Here is a 25,180-nt window from a genome sequence, read left to right on the forward strand (position 1 = left end):
ACCGCAAGATGCCTGTCTGAGAAATCAGACACACAGACAAGCAGTGCAACGATTCTGTGGACCAGTGCAGAGATGGATCTGTTCCGTGTAAATATGGCAGCTGAAGGATGACATTCAGAAGAGCATCCTCTGCCTGCAGACAGCAAATCTTGCTCCGTTTCATCTTCCCAATGATTTTTAGGCTAACATGACACCCTGCATTTTGATCCCATGGCAATGACACTGCCAAGCAGGGGACCCAGCTTGAAGGAGTCCCAGGGGGGAACCCTCTGCCCAGTGCAGCCCTCAGCCTGACCTGAGATGAATCAGTGTTTCCCAGTGACGGGAGATCATGGATTTGTCAACTGGGACAGCCCTTCTATTTCCTCTTTGGCAGACATTGTGGAGGTGGATTATTTTTTTTTTTTTTTTTTCTTTTTCCATTTTCCTATGGTCCTTTTGTGCAGACACTCCCAGAGATGAAAGCAACAGGCACAGGGAGCAAGATACCTAAGTGGCACCGACCAGAAGGAGTTGCTCTCCAACACCATTCCCCACTCAGCCCAGAGCTTCCTTCCAGCACAGAGTTCAGCCCCAGACTACATCTGCCACCAGAGGAACCCCCATGATGGGCTTCCATTGCCCACCACAGCCAGGCCACCACGTAGTGCTATGTATGCATGGCAGCAGCCAGGCACACCAAGGGGAAAACACCAGCAGCACTATACAAGCTCTTGGTTTACAATAAGCTTTAAGTGTCTGTTTCATTTTTGGCATTTTAATTAGACCACAGCTATCAGATAGAAAGCAGAAATCATCTCAGGTACAACAACCAGGTGCTGGTCCTGCTGCCTGCTTCTCAGGAGGAGAGAGAAATTTCTTCAGTAATCCAGCAGTGAGGTCAGGCATTGCAAGACCACCACATTTTGATTTTCCACTCACAGAGCAGCTGCTTCATCCCAGCTCTCCAGGATCATTAAGGCTGGAAAAGACCACTAAGATCACCCAGTCCAACTCCCAGCCTGTCGCCATGCCCACTGACCACGTCCCTCAGTGCCACATCTCCACAGTTCTTGAACACCTCCGGGGATGGTGACTCCACCACCTCCCTGGACAGCCTGTACCAACGCCTCACCACTCTTTCAGAGAAAAGATTTGTCTTAGTATTCCACCTGAACCTTCCTGGCACTACTTAAGCATATTGCCAAGCAGTTATCACGGACACAACCCCTGTGCCCCATTCAGCGCTCCGTCAGGATGCTGGGGCACACGCTACCAACACTTTCCCGAATTAACTGCGTCCTCCCACTGGAACTTCTTCCCCATTCAGGGGATTTCTCGTTTCCCTCTAGGCTGAACCCTCGCGGGCGGAGTTTCCCAAGCAGCGGGCTCCCTGGGAGGTCGGGTCTCCGCCTCCGTGCCCTCCCCTTATAGTAGGGCTGCTCCGGTGCCCCGCAGCCAGTGCCGCTGCCGAGAGCTGCTGCAGGGTAAGTCCGTCTGTCCGACTGTCTGTCTTATTGTCTGTCCGTCCTTTCGCCGCAGCTCGGGGCTCTCACTGCCCGCCCCCCCCCCCCCCTCTCCCACGGGACCCGCACCTCTCCTGCCTGATTGCCGGACTAGCGGGCACACGGCTCTTGGTTGCACTCGAGACAGAGGAGTTAGGTAGAAAGTGCTCGGGGGGCTCCCCGGCCAAGTGGCCCTACTTTGTTAGGGCCAGGATAGAGAAAACAGCTATTCCAGCAGCAGCCAGAAGGGCGATGGCTCCAGATGCATCCTAGGGGACCACAGGGCTGCATGTCTGGCAACAGCATCGTGACAGTTGTGTCTGACTGCTGTTGCTCATTGCGGAGGTGTCAGAGCATAGGTACAGGCAGTAAGCACTGGCTCTTGTTAACACACCCAGACATAGATCTTGGGCACCAAAGTATCCTCAAACTCCACTGTGCACCAGGATCCAGATTCAGTGTGGCACTTCCCACCCCCTCCTGCATTTGTTTCCTTCAAAAGGAAGTGGTTTCCTCACAGATTCCAGGAATATAAGGGATTTATGATTCAGTCAAAACAACTGTGCTGAAATGCCTGATTTCAGTGTCAGGACAGTTTTGTCCCAGGCAGCTGTCATGCCCAGGGTCGTGGTGTTGAGCTGACAAACTTCTGCATTGCCATGCTCACGGCTTTGTAACTGTGCAGGAGACATCACTGTGACCTTCCAGTACTTAAAGAGAGCATATAAACAGGGGAGAGACCAACTTTTTATATGGGCATATACTGATAGGACAAAGCAGAAGGATTTCAAAGTAAAACACAGGAGATTTAGGTTAGATCTCTGGAGGAGATTCTCTATTCAGAAGGTAGTGAGGACCTGGCAGTCCTGCCCAGAAAAGCTATGTGTTCCCCATCCCTGGAGGTGCTCAAGGACAGGTTGGATGGGGCCCTGGGCAAACTGGGCTGATGGATGATGGCCTACCCATGCCAGGGCATTGGGAGTGGATGGTCTTTAACAGCCTATCCAACACAAGCCGTTCAATGATTCTGTGAAGTGTGAGCCAGAAAAGTGCCACTGCTCTTAGCACCCACCTTTCCCCAGCGCACTGAGAAATCTGCCTGAAATTCCCTGGGCAACCACCCTACATGCACTGCATCAGCTTCTCAGCCCCAGGTAAGGGCTGGTTCAGGGTTAGGGTCCTCATGTGTCTCAGTGTAGGACCTCTTCCTGAGACTGCTACAATTTAAAGATATGGCTTTCTGTGGCTGGATCTGATGTAGAAGCCATGGTTACTTGCCATCATGTCCACATTCAGAGCTGAAAATATTCATATTTTGAAGAGCAAATATTTATTCTTCAAAATTTTTCTTCAAAATATTTGTTCTTCAAAATATCCAACTGCCTGCTCCCACTATGGGACGTTGTGGCTTGCCAGTTCTGATGGAGATGATGAAATGGGAAGAGAGAGCTTTGGAGAAATCGTTTGAATTTGCTGAAGCTTCAGTGCCCTTTCTATAAAAAGAAGCCTGGAAAGCCAAAGAGTCTTAAAACAATGGTAAGAGAGATTGCTCCAGGACCTCTGGAATGGCCACTGGAATTCATGTGTCCTATTGGTCTGTTTATCCCTACCAGCAAACCTGGCAAGCTCTAAGCCTGAGAGCAGGAATAGCAATAGAAAAACAAAATCCTGGAAAGCAACATCTAGTTTGCCTTTCAGCAGCAGTTTAAAATGATACTACCTGCATCCAAAGCAAGAAGTGAAAAGAGCTGATTACACTGCATTTTACCTTTTCTATTTACCCAGTGCCAATATATCTGTGTAAATTTTATCTTTTGCTGCTTGAAATTTTTTCACTCCCAACACAGGGTTGCAGGACTGTTTCCAATTGTGCTAGTGTACTTTAGGGAACCCAAACCCTCATTTAAGAATGACAGAGGCATTGTGTGGCTCTCTGTGTGTTGTTCCCTGGACAGGAGGTAGTTTGGAGGCAATTTAAAGCACCTCATGCCAGATGAGATGCCTGGGCCATTTTCCTGCTTCCTAGGGTCCCTCATCACCATTACCCCTGGTGGTACTGTTCTGGTTCATCAATGGATTGCATCTCTCAGGCAGAACCAAGTGCCAGCTCCCAGCTTCACAGTGTATTTATTCAGTACCAATTCAGACAACAAAAATTGGTAGGAAAAAGAGAAACACTTCTTAGGATGGCTTCTCAATTTGCAAAGGTTGGAACTGGTGACTCAGTAGGCTCTTTGCATTGGTTTCTTGGCAGCTTATTTAGGTATTGCTGCATGGTCTGAGTAATGGTCTGATCCACTGCAATATTCTCATGTAGGCTGTCCTCTCTTCCACTTCCACAGGGAAAAGGGACAGAAAGAATGGCTGATGGAAATACAGGAAACAAACTTTGCTGAATAATTTCTGTAGGAGAGGGGGGCTTTCCAGTAAAACCAGACAAGAATGTGATCAGGAGGCTGAAAAGGGCAGCAAGTCCAAACAAATGCCTGTTACACTGGCAGCAGCTCAGGAAAAAGCAGTCAAACAAAAAATTCAGAACAGAGAAATCAGTAGATCTTTGCCACCACTCATCAACGAGCTCATCCTAAACACATGGCTTCTGTAAAGGCTCTGAGCACCTGATGGAGCTGTAGATGTCCCCATTCATTGCGGAGGAGTTGGACTAGATACCTTTCAGGGGCCCTTCCAACCCAAGCAATTCTATGAATCTATGGAGATGGTGGCTCAGCACCCAGCTGGTCCCAGTCCAGCCACGTTGGCAGTCAGCACCATCATCATCCCAGTGGCACGAGCCCTCAGTGTGGGATAGCAGAGGATGCTGTGTGGGTTGTGCAGCTCTTCTGGTTAGAAACTGTAACACTGAATGTGTTGTGCTGGAGACTCATGCCACGTAACAATAATGAGGATGATGATGATAGTAAAAGTTATTAGTAAATAGAAAATTAACAGTAATAATGACTTGGGATCAATGTAGAGACATGATCTTAAATCATTAAATTTCTCAGAACTCAATTATGGATTCTTTTCCTGCTTTGGGAAATGACAGATCACTTGGGAAGTGACTGCTGAAGTGATTAGGAGCCAGCTGCAGTTCTGAGCAGGACGGTGAGCAGAGAGGAGTATGCACAGATAGCCCTTGGCTGAGCCTGCAGTGTGTCTGCTCTGCCATGTCAGCCAAGAGTGGATCATAGAATCACAGAATCATTAAGGTTGGAAAAGATCTCTAAGATGATCCAGTCCAACTGTCCATCTACCATCAGTACTGCCCACTGCCCACGTCCCTCAGTGCCACATCTCTCCACTTCTTGAACACCTCCAGGGACAGTGACTCCACCACCCCCCTGGGCAGCCTGTGCCAGTGCCTTGCCACTCATTCTGAGAAGAAATATTTCCTACTATTCAACCTGAACTTCCCCTGATGCAACTTGAGGCCACTCCCTCTCATCTTATTGCAGTACTGCTGGAGAGGCACAGAGAAATGCAAAACAGAAGTGCCAGACTGATAAAGTCTGGGTGAGTGCTCGATCTGGTCAAGTGTAAGAGCTATTGCATTTACAGCCTTCCTCAGATACTTAGCTACCTTGGTTTTTATTAGTTCAAGCTGAAAAAACACACCCAGACTCCTTCATGCACATTCTTATTTCGGCATTTCTCAAGATAAATTATGTTTATTCCTCTTCCTATTGAAGAAGCAGCAAAACCATTCTGAAATCCTTTTTTTTTCCATTGTTGTTCCTTGAAACAAAAGGCAGAAGTGACTGCTACCTGAAAGTCACCTTTGGCCACATAGAGGGGAGAAGTGGCTTATTTTTTTAGAAACAAACAAACAAACAAAAAATGCTTTGTTTGGGATGATAAGGATCAGTTGACTTCTGTGCTTGCAAAAACAGGAAGGATGGAATTTGGCAGAATTGACTTAAATCATGGAATCATACAGTTGTTTGAGTTGGAAGGGACCTTTAAATCATCTAGTCCAACTCCAACACAGTATTGAGAAATGCGGGCTAGCAACAATGATTAGAAATGTCCCTACTTGTTACCATTAGATTTTTTCCTACTAGAATTTAAAAAAAAAAAAAAGCCATTTTCTGCTTTTTTTTTTCCTTTTTCTAATGGAACACCATGAGCGGAGTAGCCCCAGTGCAGCACAGCAGTTCTTTCTCCCTTCCTCCCACAGGGAAGGAATAGGGACCTGGTGTCCCTAGCTGTAGCAGCAGCTCAGGGTTGCATTGTGCTGCACCCAAGGTCACTGGGCACGCGCTCAGTGCAAAGCCAGCCAGCTGCATGCCTGCATTCCATCCTCTGCCTCCCAAAGGAGCTCTCAGCTTTGTACTGCCTTTGCTTTAGAAGCTTTATGGACTCTGAAGGTGACCAAGCAGCAGAGCAGGGAGAAGAAAAGCATTGCAGCAATGCACGCTTGTTTGCTTCCTCTGATGTGGTGCTTCAAAGTGCTCCAACCTGTGGGGAGACTAAGGAGGAATTGCAATTAAAACAAAAAAAGCCACGTACTTCCAACCGGTTTGCCCAGAAATGAGTACCATTGTTTATATCAGCATGATACATAACAGCAGCATAAACTTGCAAGGGTATTTGAAGATTGCCTTGTTAATGATTTGTAGTGCAGGAGCATTCATGATCTTGGTGGTGGAGTGGGACTGTGACAGGAGAATGTCAGCCACCCCAATCCTGCTGCCATGTTCCTGTGTCCCCTGAGCCAGGAGAGGACCGTGCAGCCACCCTGTTGGCTGCCAGCAGCTTTGTTAAGCCCAGGTTCAATTAGTCCCTAATGATGTGGCGAGAAATCCACTCCACCCATGATTTCTTTCTGCTTTAACCACGGCTCATGCTGCAACTCTGTGTTTCAAGATGTGCAAGTTGCTTTGTGGGTGTTTTCACAAGCTGATAGGCAGCTGGATGAGCAGGGACTGGCAAAAAACAGTTCCCAGGAAAGGCTGGAATCAGTCCAGACTCTATATGAAAGTAAGGGGGATGTAAGTTGCTTTGAACAGCTGCAGGACACTTGTCCCACCCTACCTCATGGCCCAACGCTTTACAAGGACAGGACAAGGGGAAATGGTTTTAAGTTGAAGGAGGGAAGATTTAGGTTGGATATCAGGGAGAAGTTCGTCACAAAGAGAGTGGTGAGGTGCTGGAACAGCTGCCCAGAGAGGCTGTGGATGCTCCGTCCCTGGAGGTGTTCAAGGCCAGGTTGGATGGGGCCCTGGGCAGCCTGCTATAGTGTTAGATATGGAGGCTGGTGGCCCTGCCTGTGGCAGGGGTTTAGAGTTTCATGATCCTTGAGGTCCCTTCCAACCAAAGCCATTCTATGATTCTGTGTAGAGAGGGCTTATTACAGACATGCTTTTCTTTTGATGGTAGTATATCACATTGTGCTGTGGCAGTTTTTACGCAAACTGTTACAACCTGACTATTTGGTTTTTGGTTTTTTTGTTTTTGTTTTTTTCTGAATTTACAGGTTAGAAGGAAAATGATGAAAATGTTACCTTTTTTCCAAAGTGATCCCATTGGAATACGCAATGGAACAGCAGGTTGCAGTGATGTAAATGGGCAGCTGGAAAATCCTTTGGCCTCAGTAGCTGAGCACATCCCTAGCTGTACTTCTGGAGACGAGGTTTGGTCCAAGGACCAGGAAAAAATGAGTGAAAGGCCAGAGGCAGCGTGCAGAACCTCGCGGGCATCTTCCATCACCAGCAACGGGAGCTGTGCCTCTGCTGGGGAGAGCCCAGAGAAGGGAAAGAAAGGAATAAAGGGGATACTTACGACTGCACTTAAGAAAATGAGGAAACCCAGGCCGCCCAGCGGTAAGTGCTCACCTCGCCTCTGCATTGCCCCATTTCCAATGCCCTCTTTTGAAATAAATCAATTATATCTGCAGAAATTACTCCAGCTGAGTTACCACTAATACCTGGAACAATACATTACCATTTTCCTGTTTTACAGGAAATCCCACACCAGATACATCCTGAGATCAAGCCTGGCATTTTTACCGTCATCCCACAGCAGCAATTTATTAATTCTCCAGACATCTCTCTTCCTCCTTTATTTCAGGATGATGCACATCCAGCTTGCAGCAGAAAATCCTATTTGTTGCTAAGCAACTTATGTTCTATTAGATTTGTGCCTTATTCTTCATGCTATTGAGTTTCTGCCCATCAACTGTAGAAGTAATCCCGTTGTTCCTGTATCATGCACCCAGCCCTCAGTTTCGATAATGCCTTTGTGTAATCAGCAGATGTCGATTGGGCACTCCCAGCTTTTGTGTAAAGTCACTAAGCAGAACATTAAGTGAGATGAGATTCATGAATAACATAAGCCTTCTCCACCCAGAGTTTTCAGTAAAATCCTTGTGTGTCTAAGAGAACTTATTTTGGGATATAACTTTTCCAGTTTCATCATTTCCCAGATTACACCATATCGAGCAACTGGTGGCAGTTCAGACAGGATAGCTTAACTGTATTTATCTCACCTGCTAAATGTGTCATCCAGCCTATTTCTGGAAAACCCACATGGTATTTCCTCTAGCACTTCCTATTTAACTACATCTTTCCATCTATACTTTTTCTAAAGCCTCGCTTCCTGCTTGAGGTCACATTAATGGGGATGAATTGGATGGACTTCTCCCTCAGCTCATTCTTTCTGAAGGTTACTTCCTGCTTAAGCAAAATATCCTCTTCACTTTGACAGCTCCGGACTTGAAATAAAAGTGCGATTTCTTTCGTCATTTTGGGAGAACTGTATGTTATCAGACTCCTTCTCTAGCAGTTTCAGATTTTATCAGGTTGTTTTGATAGATTTATTCCTTTCATATCCCTTTAGACTGTTGTGTGCTATTGGGGTAAAGTATTTACTCAGATTTGGGGGCTGCTTTTTATTTAATCCCCAACATTGCTGCCACCCTCAGAAACCTTTGCATCTTTTCTTGTTCTCTGTGCAGTTATGCCATCTTGCTCTTTGCTTTATTACGTTTAGCAAATTTTAAAGTTTTAGGTTTGTTAATTCACATTTTGTTCCAATCCAGTTGTCTTCAAGATGATGCTGAATATTTGCGTTTTTTGCCCTAATTTTTTGCCCTAATATCACAGATATAATACCTAAAAAAAGATAAGGCTGATTTTTAAATTGTGCTCACAACTTCAGCATTGTGCTGCACAGTTTATCAGCCCTAATCAGCTATTTCTTTAATTAGAATATATAACCCCATAAAACGGACTTCTGTGCCAAAATTACTCTTAAAAAACCCATAGGAATTTGACTTTACTTTCAAGATTGGGCATCCACATGGCAGACATTTTAGCTGCTTTGCTCTGACTTCCTTGCTTTGAACCCCAACCCCCAATAGTCCATTGGTCTGCATGGCCAATCCTGGAGCCAAATAACCACATGGTGCAGGAAAACATACCATCTTGAATGGGCCCTTTGACTGAGATGCAGATGGCAGCTCTAGTGCCAGGGCATGTTGCTTTGTGCCTATTCCTCTGCTTCGGCTCCTTTCAGAGGAACAGTTACATACTTATATATACAGTTTTTGCTCCCTGATTCTTTTTGTTTCTTGGGAAACTCACAGCATATCCTCAGGGCTATTAAAAAATTTTAGAGACTCTCAGACCCTTGCTTAGCAACCCAAGCAAACAAGAAACAACAACAAAATCACAATTCTAAATTCAGGAAAAAAATCACAGGTAGCACATGAACATCTGCTGATATGTAACAGAGCAGGGATGAGCATTCAGATTAGCATTATGCCCACTCACCAGGAGACTAGGAATAACCTAATCTTTAAATCAAGAAAGAATTTATGTGTGGTAAAGGAGCCCAAGACTTAGCATTATACAAATGGGAACATTTTAAAAATGGTATTTGAAAGCCACGGTTTTTATACAAAACAGGAATGAAGATTTTTGCTGTTGGGTAAAGAAAGGCTGTTCTTTTCTCCTCAGTCAAACAAGTCATGGATCTCGTGGAAAAGCAGAAGCTCTGTGATGCTGTCCAGCATCTGATTGCCCTGGAGAAGAATGTGTCTGGCAAAAGTGTGGAAGGACTGACCATCACCCAGCAAGACATCGAGTCCATCTGCGATGTCCTGAAACACAGAGTCTTCAGTGTCTTGAAAGACTCTGTGCTTCTAGCAAGAACAAACCCAGAACTGCTGCAGCAGGCTGTAGATGCACTGAAAGAACAGGAGAAAGAAGACCAGAACTGCATGTCAGAAAATCTGCCTGAACAAAACATGCAATTTAGGCCTAGAAAATGGAAAGATCTTTGGATAGCCACAGTAAAGGAGTCAGTAGATACTCGAATGAAAGACACGAGTCATACTCCTAGAACTGAGAACCTCTCTGCAGTTGGCCAAAACCTCCTGCACATGGGGAAGACAATGAAAGAAGATTTGATGGTAGTGGCACAGTACATTAAACAGCTTTATCCCCCTGAGTTTGATGTGTTCCGCACATATGCAGAGCTCTATCACCACCATTTTACCTCTCTGGCAAAGAAAGCTGCTGAGTCTCAGCTGGATGACAAGGATGTTTACCTTCTCCTCTCTTGGGTGCACAACATTTACCCAAAGTAAGTGACTCTTTCACCAACAGGTTCTCTGGCTGCCAAAAAACAGACATTTGCTTGATTCATGGATTGGTGTTGCTTTGATGCAGTCCAACCCATGGTTAGGTTTTGGAGTCAATGACATTGTGCTAGCCTGAATAACCTGAAGGCACATCCTCAGGGCTGCTAGGGTGTAACCAATTGTCAGTAGACCACACAGGCAGTGGATGTCCACACAGATATATAGAGCTTTGCTTGTGGCCCTCATCTCATTCTTGGAAAATCTGGGAACTCTAGCCAGAGTCTAGCCTGGAGCAGAAGGTAGCCAGTAAATAGGAAAACCTGAGCATTCTGGGCATGAAGGATGTTGCCCAGGGATTACCCAACGTAATTCTTTCATTAGATAGCTTGCTGTATGCATGGAGAGAGGCTGTATCCCCAAACTCATTTGTACTGTTGCTCAGGAGACCCTATCCTCAAGACAGTGCAGTGGCCCGTGCTAAGGACAGGATGCATTTACATCTGGTTTCTCACTGGTATCCTCAAGAAGTGTTAGCAATTTGCATCAGCAGCTGTCTTGAATTATGCTGGTCTTGGAAAATGTGATCGTTTGGCTTTTTCATTCCAGAGATATGAGAAAAGATCATGTTTTAGCAGAGGAGCTGGAAAAACTTGAGCTTGGAAGCCTTTTGCCTTTAAGTCTGAGCAAAGAGCTCGAAAAGAAATACCTTGAGAGTGAAGAGGTGAGAATCTGCTCATTTCCTTCTCATTACATGCTGCGTATAGGGAGGAGCTCTGACTTATCCTAAGTACCCACTTCCCACCTCTTCCCATAAACCACACACCCTCCAAAAGAGAAGAAGAAGCAGGAAAGTTTTTTGGTTTTTTTTTCTCCTTGTAGGTGGGCTGCTTCTGGATGGGACTTTAAGAGTAAACTTTCCACTACCTCCTGGCTTGCCCGTCTCTTTGCCCTGGGAGCTGGCCAAAAATTACTGCTCTGTTCTTGTAAAACTGGTGCTAGGGAGGTGGGAAGAAGTTCAATAGCAGGGCTTTGCTGGTAACTTTCCAGTTGTCTGCTAAATCATCCTAAGGAGGAGCTTACAGTCTTGCATGCAGGTGATCCTCCCAGCCCTATTTCTGGCTTCTGCAGCCGTGCCAGAACTTGGGTGAGCACAAAGCACACAGGTCCGGTCTGGGAAAATCTGCCTCCTTGATGGAGAATCACACGGTCTGCAGGAAACAACAGTTGCTCCGATATTTGGATCGCTTGCTCCTTAATGGACATAAAGAGCAACTTTCACATCCCTCGCATAGCTTAATGCTTTTGGCACTTTGGGCTGGAGTTCCTGGAAAATGAGAAGTTACACACTTTTGGCCGGTTTTGCTGCAGTTCACAATGGATTGCAGATGGGCTGTGACATGCACAAATGGGGCAGTGAGCAGAGGTGGGTGCCAGCTATTGCACAGCAGCTGTGCTGCACAGCAAGCACGCAGAAGGGTCCGTTCAGGGGAAGCGTGGGACATCTTGATTCACTCCAGGTTTGGTAAGACATGAGGAGTGCTTATGATAAAGGATTGCAAAATGAGCTCAGTAGGTAGCACTGAGTGTTACAGGTTACATGTAACACATCTCTGGGGAAACTGAAATTTTGGCATGTATACTTGCCTGTGCCCTTCCTACCTAGTGCTGACATATTGGGGTGGTGGGTCATGACCTTCATAGAATCATAGAACAGCTTAGGTTGGAAGGGACCTTAAAGCCCATCCAGCTCCAACCCCCTGCCATGGGCTGCTTGCCCCCCACCAGATCTGGCTGCCCAGGGCCCCATCCAACCTGGCTTTGAGCACCTCTGGGAACGGGGAATCCACAGCTCTCTGGGCAGCAGTGCCAGGGCCTCTCATTCTTCCCCTGAAATATTTCAGTCTTTACTGAGCGGGGGAATGTTGCGAGAGGGTGTCCTTGCTGCTGGGAAGCTGTGGGTAGGGTGTCTCATAACAAAGAGCCTTTATTTCTCAGCCATGGTAGACGAAAACTGCTAAACCAATGGGTAGCTGGGTAAAGAAAACTACCCTTGCAGAGGGCAGCAACTGTGGTATCTATTTTGTGGTAAATGCTGTTGTTCTTTGTTCTCTGAAGGCTACCATCAAAAATGTGCTGAGCAAATGCTTAGAAAAGGAAATCCAAAGATGGAAAGAAGACAAAGAACCAGAGAAACTCAATGGACATTTTCAGAGTGAACTACTAGCAATAATTGTTATCCAGGTTTGTACTTAAGATCTGAGACTAACTGTAGTCAGTGCAGGAAGACAAAAGGCCAAGTTGCATGTATAGGGCCATAGCACAAGTGGGTGGCATGAGAGAGTCCAAACCCATACTACTGGTGTGACAGGTGCTGGGACAGTCCACACCAGAAAAAGGCAAAAAGGAGAGAAAAAAAAACTCCTTCCCCACTTTCTCAGGTGTTTTATGGATTTTCTTTGCCTACAATTCTTCTTTTTTTGCTTTGTTTGCTAGAGTGTCTACAACAGCCAGATGAGAGCCAGGGACATCAATGCTGTACTGGGTGAGGAGCTGTCATGCCGACTGTCGACAGAGTTGGCTGCCTTCCTGAGAAGGTGTGGTAAGGCCCCAGAGGGCAGCAGTGCTTCCCGAGTGTCCTGGTGCCATCACTCATCTGCCTGTCTTCCCATCTCCCCTCTAGCTACAAGGATGCTTTTGAAGACTTCAAGGAGAAGGGCAAGAAGCACAGACACTACAGACCTGTTCTGATTGCAAATATTAACAACTGCTGCAATTTTAGGTAAGAGTTCCTTTCACTGCCAACAGTGGGAAATAGTGAGATAAAGGGAAGATGCCCCAGAGTAGACAGAGGAAAGCTTGGGAACCTCTCTTTGGGGACAGGTTATTCTGACCTTGGCAATATTTCCTTTCAGAGACTACACAGAGAAGAACATAGCAGAAAAGGATGACAACAAAGAGAGGATACTTAGCACCCTTAGGGACATTGAGATCAGCAGTGAGGATGTCCTGCTTCAGCAGCTCTTTGCCCAGCTGAAGGTATGCACGCAGCCCACACTCACTGTTCCATGCACTAGTTCCACCAGGTGGGACAGCAGCGGTGACACGAGGGCACTGCACTATCGGCCACCCAAATCCATGACTCAAACATGGTGACATTCATAGAAATTATCACAGAACCATTAAGGTTGGAAAAGACCTCTGAGATCATCAAGTCCAACCCATCCCCACCATGCCCACTAAGCCATGTCCCTCAGCACCGCATCATCAGTGAGTACCATTAGTTAATTTGGGACTAGAATGAGCATTGAAAAGAATTTGACCTAAAAAATTGGACCACCTTCAATAAAGTCCGGTAGCACTGATACTCCCTGCTAAAAACACCCCTCTTCAGAAGGGATCTTAGCCAGGTTGTTTCTCAGCATCAGCTCTGCCAGAAAACCTGAGCTGATGTCTTCAAACTCCAGGCAAAGTGTGTAGGCACAGCTATGCATGGGAAGTGCAAAGTGCTGATCGCATCCAAGAGAAGTGCTGTAGGGGGAGAGTCTGAACATGCATAGAAACTAAGTAGTTTTTCCTTTATTTTTCAGCCAATTTATAAGAAATTTACAGAAAATAAGTGGGAATGCAGCAATGAAATTATGAATGAGATCATTAAAACGACCAGCAATCATATTTCAGAGTTACGGACGCTGAAGGACCCTTTTTACCATGTAAGTCAAAGAGAAACAGGCACAACCACATGCTCATGCTTCAGTATATGTGAAACTTACCATATAAAAAATCTTTGATTTCCTGCCTTTGTCTTTTTAGTAGTTAAAACAAAATTATGAAGTTTTGTGTATTAGAGAGAGGAACAGGAGGAGGGGGGCGAGTTCCTGTTTCTCTGGAGTACCGCTACCTCTTATCTAACACTTGGAGATGTTTTCTAAGCATTGAAGTCTTCCCAGAAGGAAGCAACTTTCAGAAGTTCCCACACCTCATTAATTAAAGTACAAAGAAATTCTCGGTATCTAGGATGTCATTTTGCAGGTTGCAGGGAGGTTGGCAGTCAGTGTGGCCCCTCATGTTTGAACAGCAGTGGACGCTTGGGGGGACAGGCTTCGTAGCACTTGAGGCGTCTTTGTCCTTCATCCACATACATCATCGAATCATTAAAGTTGTAAAAGACCACTGAGACCTTCCAGTCCAATTATCAGCCCGTTCCCACCTCACCCGCTAACCAGGTCCCTCAATGCCAAGCAAATGACAGATGGATGATCCCGCTCTCCTTCCCAACAGTCTGTCATTGAGAAGATCCATGTCCGTTTGGTGAAAGATTACATCGTGAGGCTGTTGAAGAAGAAGGTCAGCATGAAAAGCCCAACGCAGCAGCAAAACCTGGCCCAAAGCATCTCCAAGAATGCTGCTGACCTGGAAGCCTTCTGCACCAGCAATGTACGTGAACATTCACCTCATCCATGTCAGTGTAGAGCACACTGAGAAACAGGAGAATGCTCTTTTTGTGGTCCCTCATTGACCTTTCCAGCACAGCTTAACTTTCTGGAAAAGCCTTGGGCAGAGAGAGCTTTGCAAGTGCCACCCTGCCCTTCCCAGACAGAGCAATGATTTCAGCCTCCTTTGTCTTGTAATCAGTTGTTTCCTTTGCAGATTTGTATCAGTAGGGGCAGGAGGCTAAGCTAAGCACGGCATTGCTCTCGTTGCAGTACAACTTGCATGGAGCCTGATTTCCCTTTGCTTCTGTGCCTTTGGGGCTAGCAAGGGCAGTCAGGGGGCTTCTGCCAAGGGCTTCTCCCAGGATGCTCTGGCTTTCACTGCTGTGTTTCTGCATGGCCACAACTTCCCTCTCTGTCTTCTGAGATCACCTCCATCCTTCCATATCTCTAGAAAAAAGAAAAGGAAATACAAATCAAGCCCCATCTCTATCACCCCACCCATGTTTGAGAGGAGATAGAGCAAGTCTCAACAGCACTCAGCATGGGCAGGAGACCAAGCACCCTTGGGGTATGCCTTGGGGAACTGAGCAGCTAGAAACCAGAGCACAAGTTCATCTGAGGTGCCAGGAGAAGGGTTTGGTGGCGACTGGAGAAGTGGGAGGAAGGGCTGTGCCAGGGTCTGAACACTTCCTTTTCCACAGGGGTCTAAAGCCACCTGGCTGAATTCAGTACTCCCCAAACTGGCTGAAATAATCCGGCTTCAAGATACAGGCGCTATTAAAATTGAAGTTGCGACACTCGCCACGGCATACCCAGATATCCGGTAAGAGAAGCTGAAAGAGATTTGCAGATACACATGTGGAATTTTAACTGAGCCATGAAGTAGCCACATATTAGCATGGGTGAGGCTCATACACCTTGGGCAGTGCTGACTTCTGTCAGATAAAAAAATCAAGAGGGTAAATGGTGCCCAGTTAGCTGGATATCTCTTTGCACACAGCCTGAGCTGTGTTTTCCCTAGATATTCCATAACCAGAACTTAGAAAAATCTGAACTTGTCCAGGACAGAGCAGGTGAAGGCTGCAGTCAGTTCATGGCCACTCAGTGCCGTTGGACAAAAAAGGAATCTATTAAGAAAGGCAGTAACTCGGAATATATAAATATGCCAGATCTTCTCCTTTGCCTTGGGGACTCCTCACACCTCCCCTGAGGTGCTGTGTCCTGTGTAGAATTGCTCGATGCTGGTACCACCTGGGGACTGCCCAGCTCTACAGGCTGGTGCAGATGAGCTGACATCTGACATTTCTCTTTTGCAGCAAAAGACACTTGGAAGCATTCCTGCACATCAAAGCTAATTTGTCACGTGGAGAACTCAAAAGCATCCTGGGCTACCTGGCAGATGGCACAGCATCCGCACTGCCCAGCACTCCACTCTTCTCCAGCGTTAACGTGTCCTAGGCCAGTGCACCCTGTGTGGTTGAAGCCAAGACTGTCCCCCGCAGCAGTGCACAGCACTGCCACCTTTTCCTACGGAAAATACTCTGTCCCAGTCTGGTACTCAGTGTCCCTGTGGGAATCACCATTCACCATGCGTGGCCATGAGAAAGGGATGCCCATGGAAGGACTGTGCCTGCAAAAGGACCAGAGATGCTCCTTGCACCAGACATGGCTCCCTCCATGGTCTTCTTGATGTCATCACATCACTGCCCTGGTGCTCTGAGCTTTGTCTACCTCACCGGGTGCTGTGAAGTCATGTCACTGATTCCCCAGACCAAGCAGATACCTCTTATGAAGCTTTTTGTCTGCTAAGGAAAAAGAAGAAAAGAAAAATTGAAGCCAGAAAGCAGAGATTTTTGAGAAAGTCTCGTGAGAGTGCTTGCTCTCTATCTGTAGATCTCTGAGCCACTCAGAGACAGCTGTGTTAGACTGGTGGGAGATTTGGGGTCAGGATAAGACATGCTCATGCATTCTGGAACTCCTGCTGTGGAGTCTCCCTTCTGGAGACAGTCAAAAGCCATCTGGATTGTCCTGGACCACTTGCTGTAGGTGTTCCTGCTTGAGCAGAAGATTGGATCAGATGAAGCCATAGGTCCCTTCCAACCTCAACCATCTTGCAACTGATTCCTGCCTCCCACCATGCTGCAGCACCCCCAGTGGTTTGGGGTGGCCCCAACTGCATGCTCTGGCCCTTTGAACAATGTTATCCAGGGGCTTTGGGGTTTCCATATCAGCCCCCAGAGCCATGACTACCCTCACAGTGGTGGTCTAGGCAGTGCTTCCTTCACCTCTGTGAGGTGGGAGCACCTGGCAGTCTTCTTCCCCGCTACAGTTACTCCTTTCAGCACATCCCCACCCCACTAACAGGGCTTAGGTTGAAACAGTGCACTGCAATAAATCTGGTAGTTAAAGCACATTAGTTATTTCTTAAGCCCTCCCTCTGGAGGAAAGGATTCCTGACCCTGTTAACAGCATGGGCTTTGAATGGGTGGTGGAGCTGGTCTCAAATGCCATTAAAATATCTTGAGCTCCCTCTTTGCATCACCATTTCCTCCCTTGCTCTTTCCCCTCGCATTGTAGGGTAGATTAGATGTGAAAACACAAATGGGTCTATTTTGAAACTATGCATTGTTTTTACAACTCATTTTTCTGGGAAATGAATCCCTTGCCAAAACAACACCGCGTTTGCTTGAAAACCTTTCCCTTCAATTTTCTTTTATTTCAACTTCTGTGTCAGCCTGTAGAAAGTCAGTCCGGAAGGAAGACATAATGACTCTGCAGACCATACAATGTATTTATATGCATATGCAACATACTATTGGTGTATTTTTGCATCCAATTTTATTTTTTTCTCAGTTAGAGATATTCATTTTCAGTGTTTATATTTAAACAGTATTCAAACATGCTAGGAAACTGACTCATTTATTCTGTCTCTGGCTGTTGTTTGCTGTGCTGCCACATATAGTCCCACCTACTCCTCCAAAGGACAACACAGCTACTGCTCCCAGCCTTCTCCAGTGGTCATGGCCACTGCTGCCAGGCATGGAGAGTGCTTATTGGTCCCATAGCCCTGCTCTCCATGCTCCCCAGAGCCAGAACTGCCATATGATGTGACAGTTACGAGCACAGTTTGGTGGATGTGGTGGTGATGGTCAACAGTTGGAGTAGATGATCATAGTAGTCTCTCCCAGCCTTAATGATTCTGCATACTGAGTCTGTGGCATCTAATAAAACAATGTCCAAAAGATCAGCTTTGATGTGCTACCAGCCTCAATGTCAAATAATAAAAAGATTTGTATTTGAGATGCATCTTCTCCTGTCTGCTCCTGTTCCTCCATCTCAGTTTTCTGCTCCTGTTAGCAACAGATATGTAGGGAAGGCAGAGTTCGGCCCCAGCTGGCACTGCTGGCCCAGGTCTGCTCTTTTAGCACTTGCTATTTATATTTCGTATGAAAGAGCACTTATGTTTCTATCTGCAGCCAGGGGTAGTGCACGGCTCTCCTTCCATAACTTCACTCACTGACAAACTCTTGTACATGTAAACTCAACACTTGCTTCACATGAGTTGAACTCTTACCCCAAATACAATTTATAGTCAAATGTTAAAATTACTTCTACCAGCACTGAGCACTCGTGACAAATGTCACCTATTGTGCAATGTTTTCTTTCTCAGTTGAGTGAAAGGTCATGTTATTGCTATAAATAATTACATTTTGATTTGGAGATCTGTTAAGGGCCTAGAGAAAAGCATCATATAAGTGATTACATTGGCCTATAAAAAAGAAAAAAAAAAAGATTCCAACTAACTCAATGCTCTAAGAGTGAGTCTATTTATACATCATAATTAGGATGGGTAGGACAAAATGGCTTTCATACACATTTTATAAGCTGTATGGAACCATGTCGTGCAATTCTCTTCATCCTGCTATAAAAGCTTTGGCTTTCAGAGCCCAGGAAGCCAATTTATTTACCTTCCCAAATGACTCAACATTTACAGTGGCATTTATTCATGTGTGGCATATTACACATGGCCAGGTACTTGCAGAAGTTCACACAAATGTCTTCTGATGACAATGGTAGATTAATACTAACAAATAGCACTCCTACAAACTAATTAAATAAAATTGTCCATGGCCAGGGTGTCTGGATTTTATCATGCAGCTTCTGTTGATACTGCTTTTGACCCCACTTTAAAGGGGGAAAAAAAGGCAAGGTGATACAAATAAAACCAGCTTGCATTTAGTTTAGCAAGTATTAACTAGGAATGAGCATGGCTGAGAAAGGACATCAGTCAAGAGTTGGACTCAGTGATCCTATGGGTCCCTTCCAGCTCGGGATATTCCATGAAGCTATGTTTGATTCTATGGTCTGGGGAGCAGGTTGGATGCTGGCAGCCTGGGTGTGACACCAGCAAAACCCCACTTGCACAAAGCACTGTCACACTTTGGGTTGAAATCCACAGGAGTAATTGCTGCCTTCCTGCACAACTTAAAAGAGGATGTGGCTGCATCACCCACACTGGTATCTTAAAAATACAAACTAGATCCTCTGTAGCCACATGAATACAGGGCAGCTTACATCAAGGGATTTAGGAATTACTCAGCACTGCAGCAACCACAGATTTCCTCTTTAGCAAAGCTGCAAATCCACACAGCTAGGAAAGCAGCACACCTCACCTGCAGGAAAATCAGAGTGCATGCACTACAACAGCTGCATATCAGGATGCCCGGGTGCACTTAGTGGAGGAGGGCTGATTGCATTTTCTTAGGCAATACGCTATTGTGACGTGAGTGTTCTTGCTGATGGACACCATTTGTGTTTGCTACACAGGGCTTGCTCCTCTAGAAATCGAATTTAAAAAACCCATTTGAACTGACCAGCTTAAAGCTTTTCCTATAAACCCATTTTTTATCTCTCTTCTGCTCTTGTCCTCTTAGAGATTTCCATTTACTTCTTTCACCTCTTCATGACTCTCTGAAGTTCATGCCAGCTCCCCTCCAAATACCACTCAGTTGTGGCCTTGGGCTGTGATCCCATTACACTTCAACTCCTTGTTCAGCAGATGGGACACAACAGGGCACACTGAGCACCCAGAAAGGCCATCATTGAGGAAGATAAATAGCAGTGCATTCCTCAAAGTCATTTTCACCCAAACAGAACAGAGCTCTTGAATTGCAATAACTCTCCTAGTGGACTAATAGAAGAAAACTTATCATTTAGCAGAAAAGCTGAGCTCTCAAAAGTATTCATTAACATCAGAACAGCTGTGACGGGGAGAGATGAACTCTGAAAGGGAGGAAGCAATAACAACTTCTTGGGTAGAACAATATTGGTCCTGGAGCCTTCAAGAGCTCTCAAGCCCTGCCCCAAAGGCTGGAGGCCAACCCTTAAGCCCAACTGGCAAGAGCAGCACAGCCTCAGTGCTCAACCAAGAGTACAGATTAGATAAACTATTGGGACAAAGGTAATAGTGCTACATCCTACTTAATGAAGTTTCTGGTCTTTGGCTTTACTACCATCCCCTCTATCCTACACCACAGCCACAAGAAGCATGGTAGGTTATATCATCTTCACCTATCTGCACAGCAGATTCCTTGTCCTTGGCACGGTCCAAACCCCAATCATACATGCTGCCCCTTGGTACCCTGCATGAGGCTATCCAGACCCACAAACATTGGTTGTAGTTTACCACTTGCTATGTTGAGCATTTGGGCAGTGACACGAGTGTTTCACTGCATTCAATGCAGAAGGTTCCTGCTTTTCCCCTGCTTGAGACGAGGTCCTGCAGGCACTACTGTACCACACACTGGCCTTGACATCCCTTGGAGAGGAGGCAGATGTGAAGGGAATGTCATCTGGAGATGATGAAAGTGCATGGCTGCCCTACCCAATACAGGCAGTTTTCTGGAAGCATTGCAGGATGCTCTGTAAGGGGCACCCGCTCCACTTCCAAAGGACCACAGGGTTCAGGGTAATTCAAGAGAGGCAGGATCCACAGACTGGCACTGTGATTTCACTCACTGGAGCAAAGAGAGCCATAAGAGTCACAGAAAAAGGGATGGGGGAAGGGGGAAGAGAGGGAAGGAAATCAAACAAGTGTAACTCCTGAATGCTCTGGGTAGGTTAGACCTGCTCCTAGAGGGACCTTAGCAGCTTTTGAAGATCACACAGAATCACAGAACCGTAAAGGTTGGAAATGACCTTGGGATCCTTTAGTACCAACACATCTCAATACATCTACTGATCACATCCCTCAGTGCCACATCTCCATGGTTCTCAAACACCTCCAAAAATGGTGAATCCACCTCCCCAGGCAGCCTGTGCCAAAGCATTGCCACTCTTCTAGAGAAAAGACAACCAAAGTTACTCTTTTGGGTAACTCTGTTAATCCTGCCTGGCACAAACAGTAATCCAGATAACCTTTGCTGTACCGCAGTAAGGAAAACATTGGAGGTGCCCTAGAGAAACAAGGCTGCAGAAATACAGTGAGGATGAGAGAGCAGACTCCAAGTACCTGCAGTGCACATAGCTGCACTCAAAAGTCTTTTGTTGGTCTTTGTTTAACTTTCCAGCTCAGGATCTCCTTCTGATCCATTATAATACCATAAAGACAGAGGTATTACAGGGGAATGCAGGGACTGCCCAAGTTCCAATTTTGTTTGATTTGATTTCTCTCAGAAGCCTCTCTTGAGGAGCTCAGATTGCATTTACTTGGGGAACATTTTGTCAGATCAGCATGTACAGCACAAAATCAATAGGAGCTTTTAAAGACAGACAAGATTCATCTGTCATCCAGAACAATGTCTGAAGCCAACTTTTTTTGGGTAGAAACCACAATTTACAGAAAAAAAAAAAATAGTCTCCACCTTCCACCTCCCTCTGAACTTCAGTCTCCATGTCCCTGTGGGCAAGGGACACAGCCCATCTCCCCATGTAACCCAATCAATTAATTCTGCATGAAATTGCACTGTTTCTGACTGAGTACTTCTTTCCAGTGTAAGTTTCTACTATCTCACATGAGCAACTCACTACCACAAACTTCAGTTCATTATCTAAAATGACATTAATCTCCTATTTTCATACATTTCTATATAGGCTGACTTGAAAAACAAATTTCTGCTTTCAGTAGTATGCAAGCAATGCTTCCATGCTAATAGGCAAATTAGCATTAGGAAAATCAACACATAGCAGATTTCTGCAATCTGTTTACATCCCTTTGCATACAGGGAAAAAAAATCCTTAATGGGGATGCTTTCAAGACAGAAATGGAGGCAATAAAACCTATAGGTTTTAAGTAAGAGAAGTAATACTTGATATTTATGTAATTTCTTAGTCTACCATCCTTGAATTACACTTGTACACAGTACCCCCTCTTACACTCCATATCTAGTCTTTTGTCCAGTTTCAGACCTTCAAAGAACACTTCTCTAGACATTGAACATTTTTTCCTCCATGGAAAGATGCTACAGTGTATTTTGTTTGTCCAAGTCACAGCATCTGGGATTCGATATAGTCAAGTTGAAGTGAGACCTCCTTCCTCTTCCCATGCTCTGCCATGGTGCATGCACTGGCTCCCACTGTGGGTCCTGGTCATTATTTCTCCTGTTTACTTTGCCTTTGATTAATACATCAGGGACTGTGCATGTTCACAGTGCTACAGGAGCTTTGTCACATCATGGAAGAAACAGTGCAGACTCCTTTTTACTCCAGGCTTGTGAGCCTTCAGAAACCTCAGTGTTCCAGTTATATAATTCTCACTTAATGTACAAGTGAATTTAATAACCAGAAAATATGATACAATTTTACAGTCTTACCTCTACTTCCTGTATTCAGGACTGGAATTTAGGACATCCAAAGTCCTGAATTCCTTGACTTCTGAAGCTTTTTGTAAGACAAGAACAAATATATCAGAGTATGCCTGAAAGGCCAAGGCTGAACATCAGCCCCCAGAGGTCAGTGTGGCTGGTCTTGGAGCTAAGCAACGAGCTGCACAGAGCTGTTGGAGTTTGGGGTTTCATTTTTCCAGACAGCTCCACCAGCAAGCCCGTATGTGGGCACAGCCTGAGCAAGGACACCAGGGGTTCCATGGTTGACAACAGGAGCCAGGAGCACACACTTGGGTGCAGAAGGGATGTCACAGCTGTGATAGAAAGCCCAAGAGATGACCCACATGGTCAGACCACAACTGGCTCACTACCACCACCTCTCTATTGGGTAGTGATGCGATGAAATCAAGGCAAATGCTTGTTTTCCATTGATCTGGAGGCAGAGCAGCCATTGCTAAAAGCTCTAGCACCATTGCTGACAAATGATACCTTGCAGAGGTTCAGCTGGCTGAGTGCCACGTTTCCACGTGGTCAGCAGTTCTTAATGCAGTTTCACTTCTCACTCAGAAAAAATTGAGCAGAACGGATCATTCCTCTTCCCCTGGGGAACAGGGAATACAGCACCAACCATGCCAAGGAGCGTTTTAGTATTTCCACAACCTGAGGCAGAGATCACAGGGAGGGGAAAAAAAAGAAAAAAAAGAAAAAAAAAACCCCACATACTTAGCAGCCAGGATTTCTTAATCTGTGAAACTTCTGTGCCATCTGAGGTCAAAATGCCTTCAGAGGTAAAGCAGCATGTGTCAAGCTAAAGCTTAGCTCAGCAGACACACAGCCTGGTTAGGAATACTCTGGCCCCACAAAAGGGACCCAGCTCTGCACAGATGCACCTTGGCTGGTCTGCAAGAGCAGTCCTACACACAAGCATCCTGTCCTAAACTCATCCCTGCAATTACACAGCATCACAGAATGGCCAGGGCTGGAAGGGACCTCAAGGATCATGAATCTCCAACCCCCTGCCACATGCAGGGCCACCAACCTCCCCATTTAATACCAGACCAGGCAGCCCAGGGCCCCATCCAATCTGGCCTAGAACACCTCTAGAGATGGGGCACCCACAACCTCACTGGGCAGCCTGTTCCAGCACTTTTCCACTCTCATAGTAAAAAAAAAATAAAAGTAAAGAATTAGCCACAACTTCCCAAAAAGAGGCCCTTTCCAAGCTGCATGGCCAGACTTCTTGATGTGAGCAGCTGAATTCAGGGTGAGGCATTCTTGCTTTGCAGAGGCTTTGCTGCTCAGTCTGTGTCTGCTCCTCCTTCGTGGTCATTCCTTCATCCATCTGAGTGCAAGAAGTGCTGTGAATGAATGCCATCAAACACAACTTTTTATTTCCTGCAGACAAATACATGCCCATACACAACGTGTGTAAATCAGATCAGTAAAGGGAAGAGCAGGAAGGAGGGGGAGATGACTACAAAACAGCAAATCACTAACAGGCATTGCACAAAGCCAGTGCCATGGGAAAGTAGCGCTGCTGACTTGCACCAGGCAGGATGGCACTGAGCTGTGAGGCCATCAAGCAAGAGGACACTTCCAGAATCATTAAGGTTAGAAGAGATCACTAAGATTATCTGGACCAACCTCAACCCACCCCCACTATACCCACTAACCTCGTCCCTCCATGCCTTGTCTTCACAGTTCTCAAACACCTCCAGGGACAGTGATTCCATCACCTCTCTGGGTAGCCTGTGCCAATATTTGCATCGAACAAGACAGTGACATTTGCACCAAACTGTACTGAAGACAGATACCGGGGAAACATGATGTTGGTCTGAGGGAACGTGGTGCAGCAGCATCCAACCACTGCATGGAGCACTGCTCCATTCTTTCTGACAGAGTGCGGGGTATTTAATGGGAAATCAAGTACCAAAACCAGCTCTTTGTCCCTGAGAGCTGAGGACTGATTGCAGCCACCTCTGCCACGAACTGTATGAAAAGTGCCAGAGCACAGATGCAAGGCAGATGGCAATTTCATCAGCCCAGGAACGCACATAGCCTGCGAGTCCTCCATCTCATATTTCCTCTGTCCTCTTTCTCCCTTGTTGCTCAACACAGGTCTGCAACTTTTTGTGGAAGAGGTGGCCGTGCACAAGGCTGGCTCAGTGCCTGGAGAACCCCACTTTTTAAGTGGATTGAAGCTGACAATTGTGCATCAGCACAGAGTGGCACACAGATTTCCCATGCCACCATCCTGCTGGCATGCAGTGTGCATCCATGGGGTCAGCCGGCAGCTAGCAAAAAATTAGGACATCAGAGCTTATTTTTATTGGCCTGCCTCCACACAGCTGAATTGTGTTTGAATTGCTTTGTGTTTGTTTGCTTTAATTTTTCCCTCATTACAGTAAAGTACTGGCAAGAGAACTTTCAGCCATCTCATGTCCCATTCAGCTATCACCAGCTAAGAAAAAAGAAATCAGCCCTGAACAGTCAAAAACTTACTGAGTTGACACAACGCAGCCCATATTGCTACAGCTATACTTATCTGTAATCACAGCAGTGATTTCAAGTCATGTTCTGCACAGATTTAAGCACGTAGATAAGCTGTGTTTCTACAAAAACTGTCCACTTTACATGTCCAGCACAAGGCACATTAAGATACGCCTCAGTTCATAACGCAAATGGAACTGAGCCAAGCCAAAAAAATTCTTGAAGTGATTTGCAATTTTTATTTTTTTTTTCCCCCCAGGCCAAGCCAGATGCTTAACAATACCACTGCAGACATTGCATTATGCTTCACTGAGGGAAGAGGCATTTAGCCTTGTTCCCTTGGAACAGCTATCTGTTTGGGTGGCC

At 45.9% G+C, this 25,180-nt stretch overlaps 2 protein-coding genes across 2 annotated transcripts in view; one reads left to right on the top strand and one right to left on the bottom strand.

The window, feature by feature from the left end:
* The first annotated feature begins 1,417 nt into the window (after positions 1-1,417).
* Positions 1,418-17,801, top strand: TNFAIP2 (TNF alpha induced protein 2). The gene is made up of 12 exons (XM_042863232.1): positions 1,418-1,466; positions 6,961-7,306; positions 9,443-10,070; positions 10,675-10,789; positions 12,184-12,309; positions 12,562-12,662; positions 12,749-12,847; positions 12,981-13,104; positions 13,656-13,778; positions 14,347-14,502; positions 15,203-15,324; positions 15,818-17,801. The coding sequence occupies exons 2-12, from the start codon at positions 6,973-6,975 to the stop codon at positions 15,957-15,959; spliced, it is 2,070 nt and encodes a 689-aa protein (XP_042719166.1). The 5' UTR covers positions 1,418-1,466; positions 6,961-6,972; the 3' UTR covers positions 15,960-17,801.
* LOC122175562 (exocyst complex component 3-like protein) overlaps positions 13,691-25,180 on the bottom strand; it is a 55,886-nt gene continuing 44,396 nt past the window's right edge. Inside the window, exon 16 of the transcript XR_006177499.1 lies at positions 13,691-14,948. The gene's annotated coding sequence lies outside the window, so the exon portion shown is untranslated. The remainder of the gene's footprint in view (positions 14,949-25,180) is intronic.

The sequence above is a fragment of the Lagopus leucura genome, unplaced genomic scaffold, assembly GCF_019238085.1.
Source record: "Lagopus leucura isolate 7727_CA_CO unplaced genomic scaffold, USGS_WTPT01 Super-Scaffold_1, whole genome shotgun sequence".
NCBI lineage: Eukaryota > Metazoa > Chordata > Aves > Galliformes > Phasianidae > Lagopus > Lagopus leucura.

Bases quoted from the DNA above. Each gene is read 5' to 3' on its own strand.
- TNFAIP2 (XM_042863232.1), top strand. From the start codon at position 6,973: ATGATGAAAATGTTACCTTTTTTCCAAAGTGATCCCATTGGAATACGC. The intron at 14,503-15,202 runs GTACGTGAACAT...CCTTTTCCACAG, and splicing joins AAGCCTTCTGCACCAGCAAT to GGGTCTAAAGCCACCTGGCT. The intron at 15,325-15,817 runs GTAAGAGAAGCT...TCTCTTTTGCAG, and splicing joins ACGGCATACCCAGATATCCG to CAAAAGACACTTGGAAGCAT.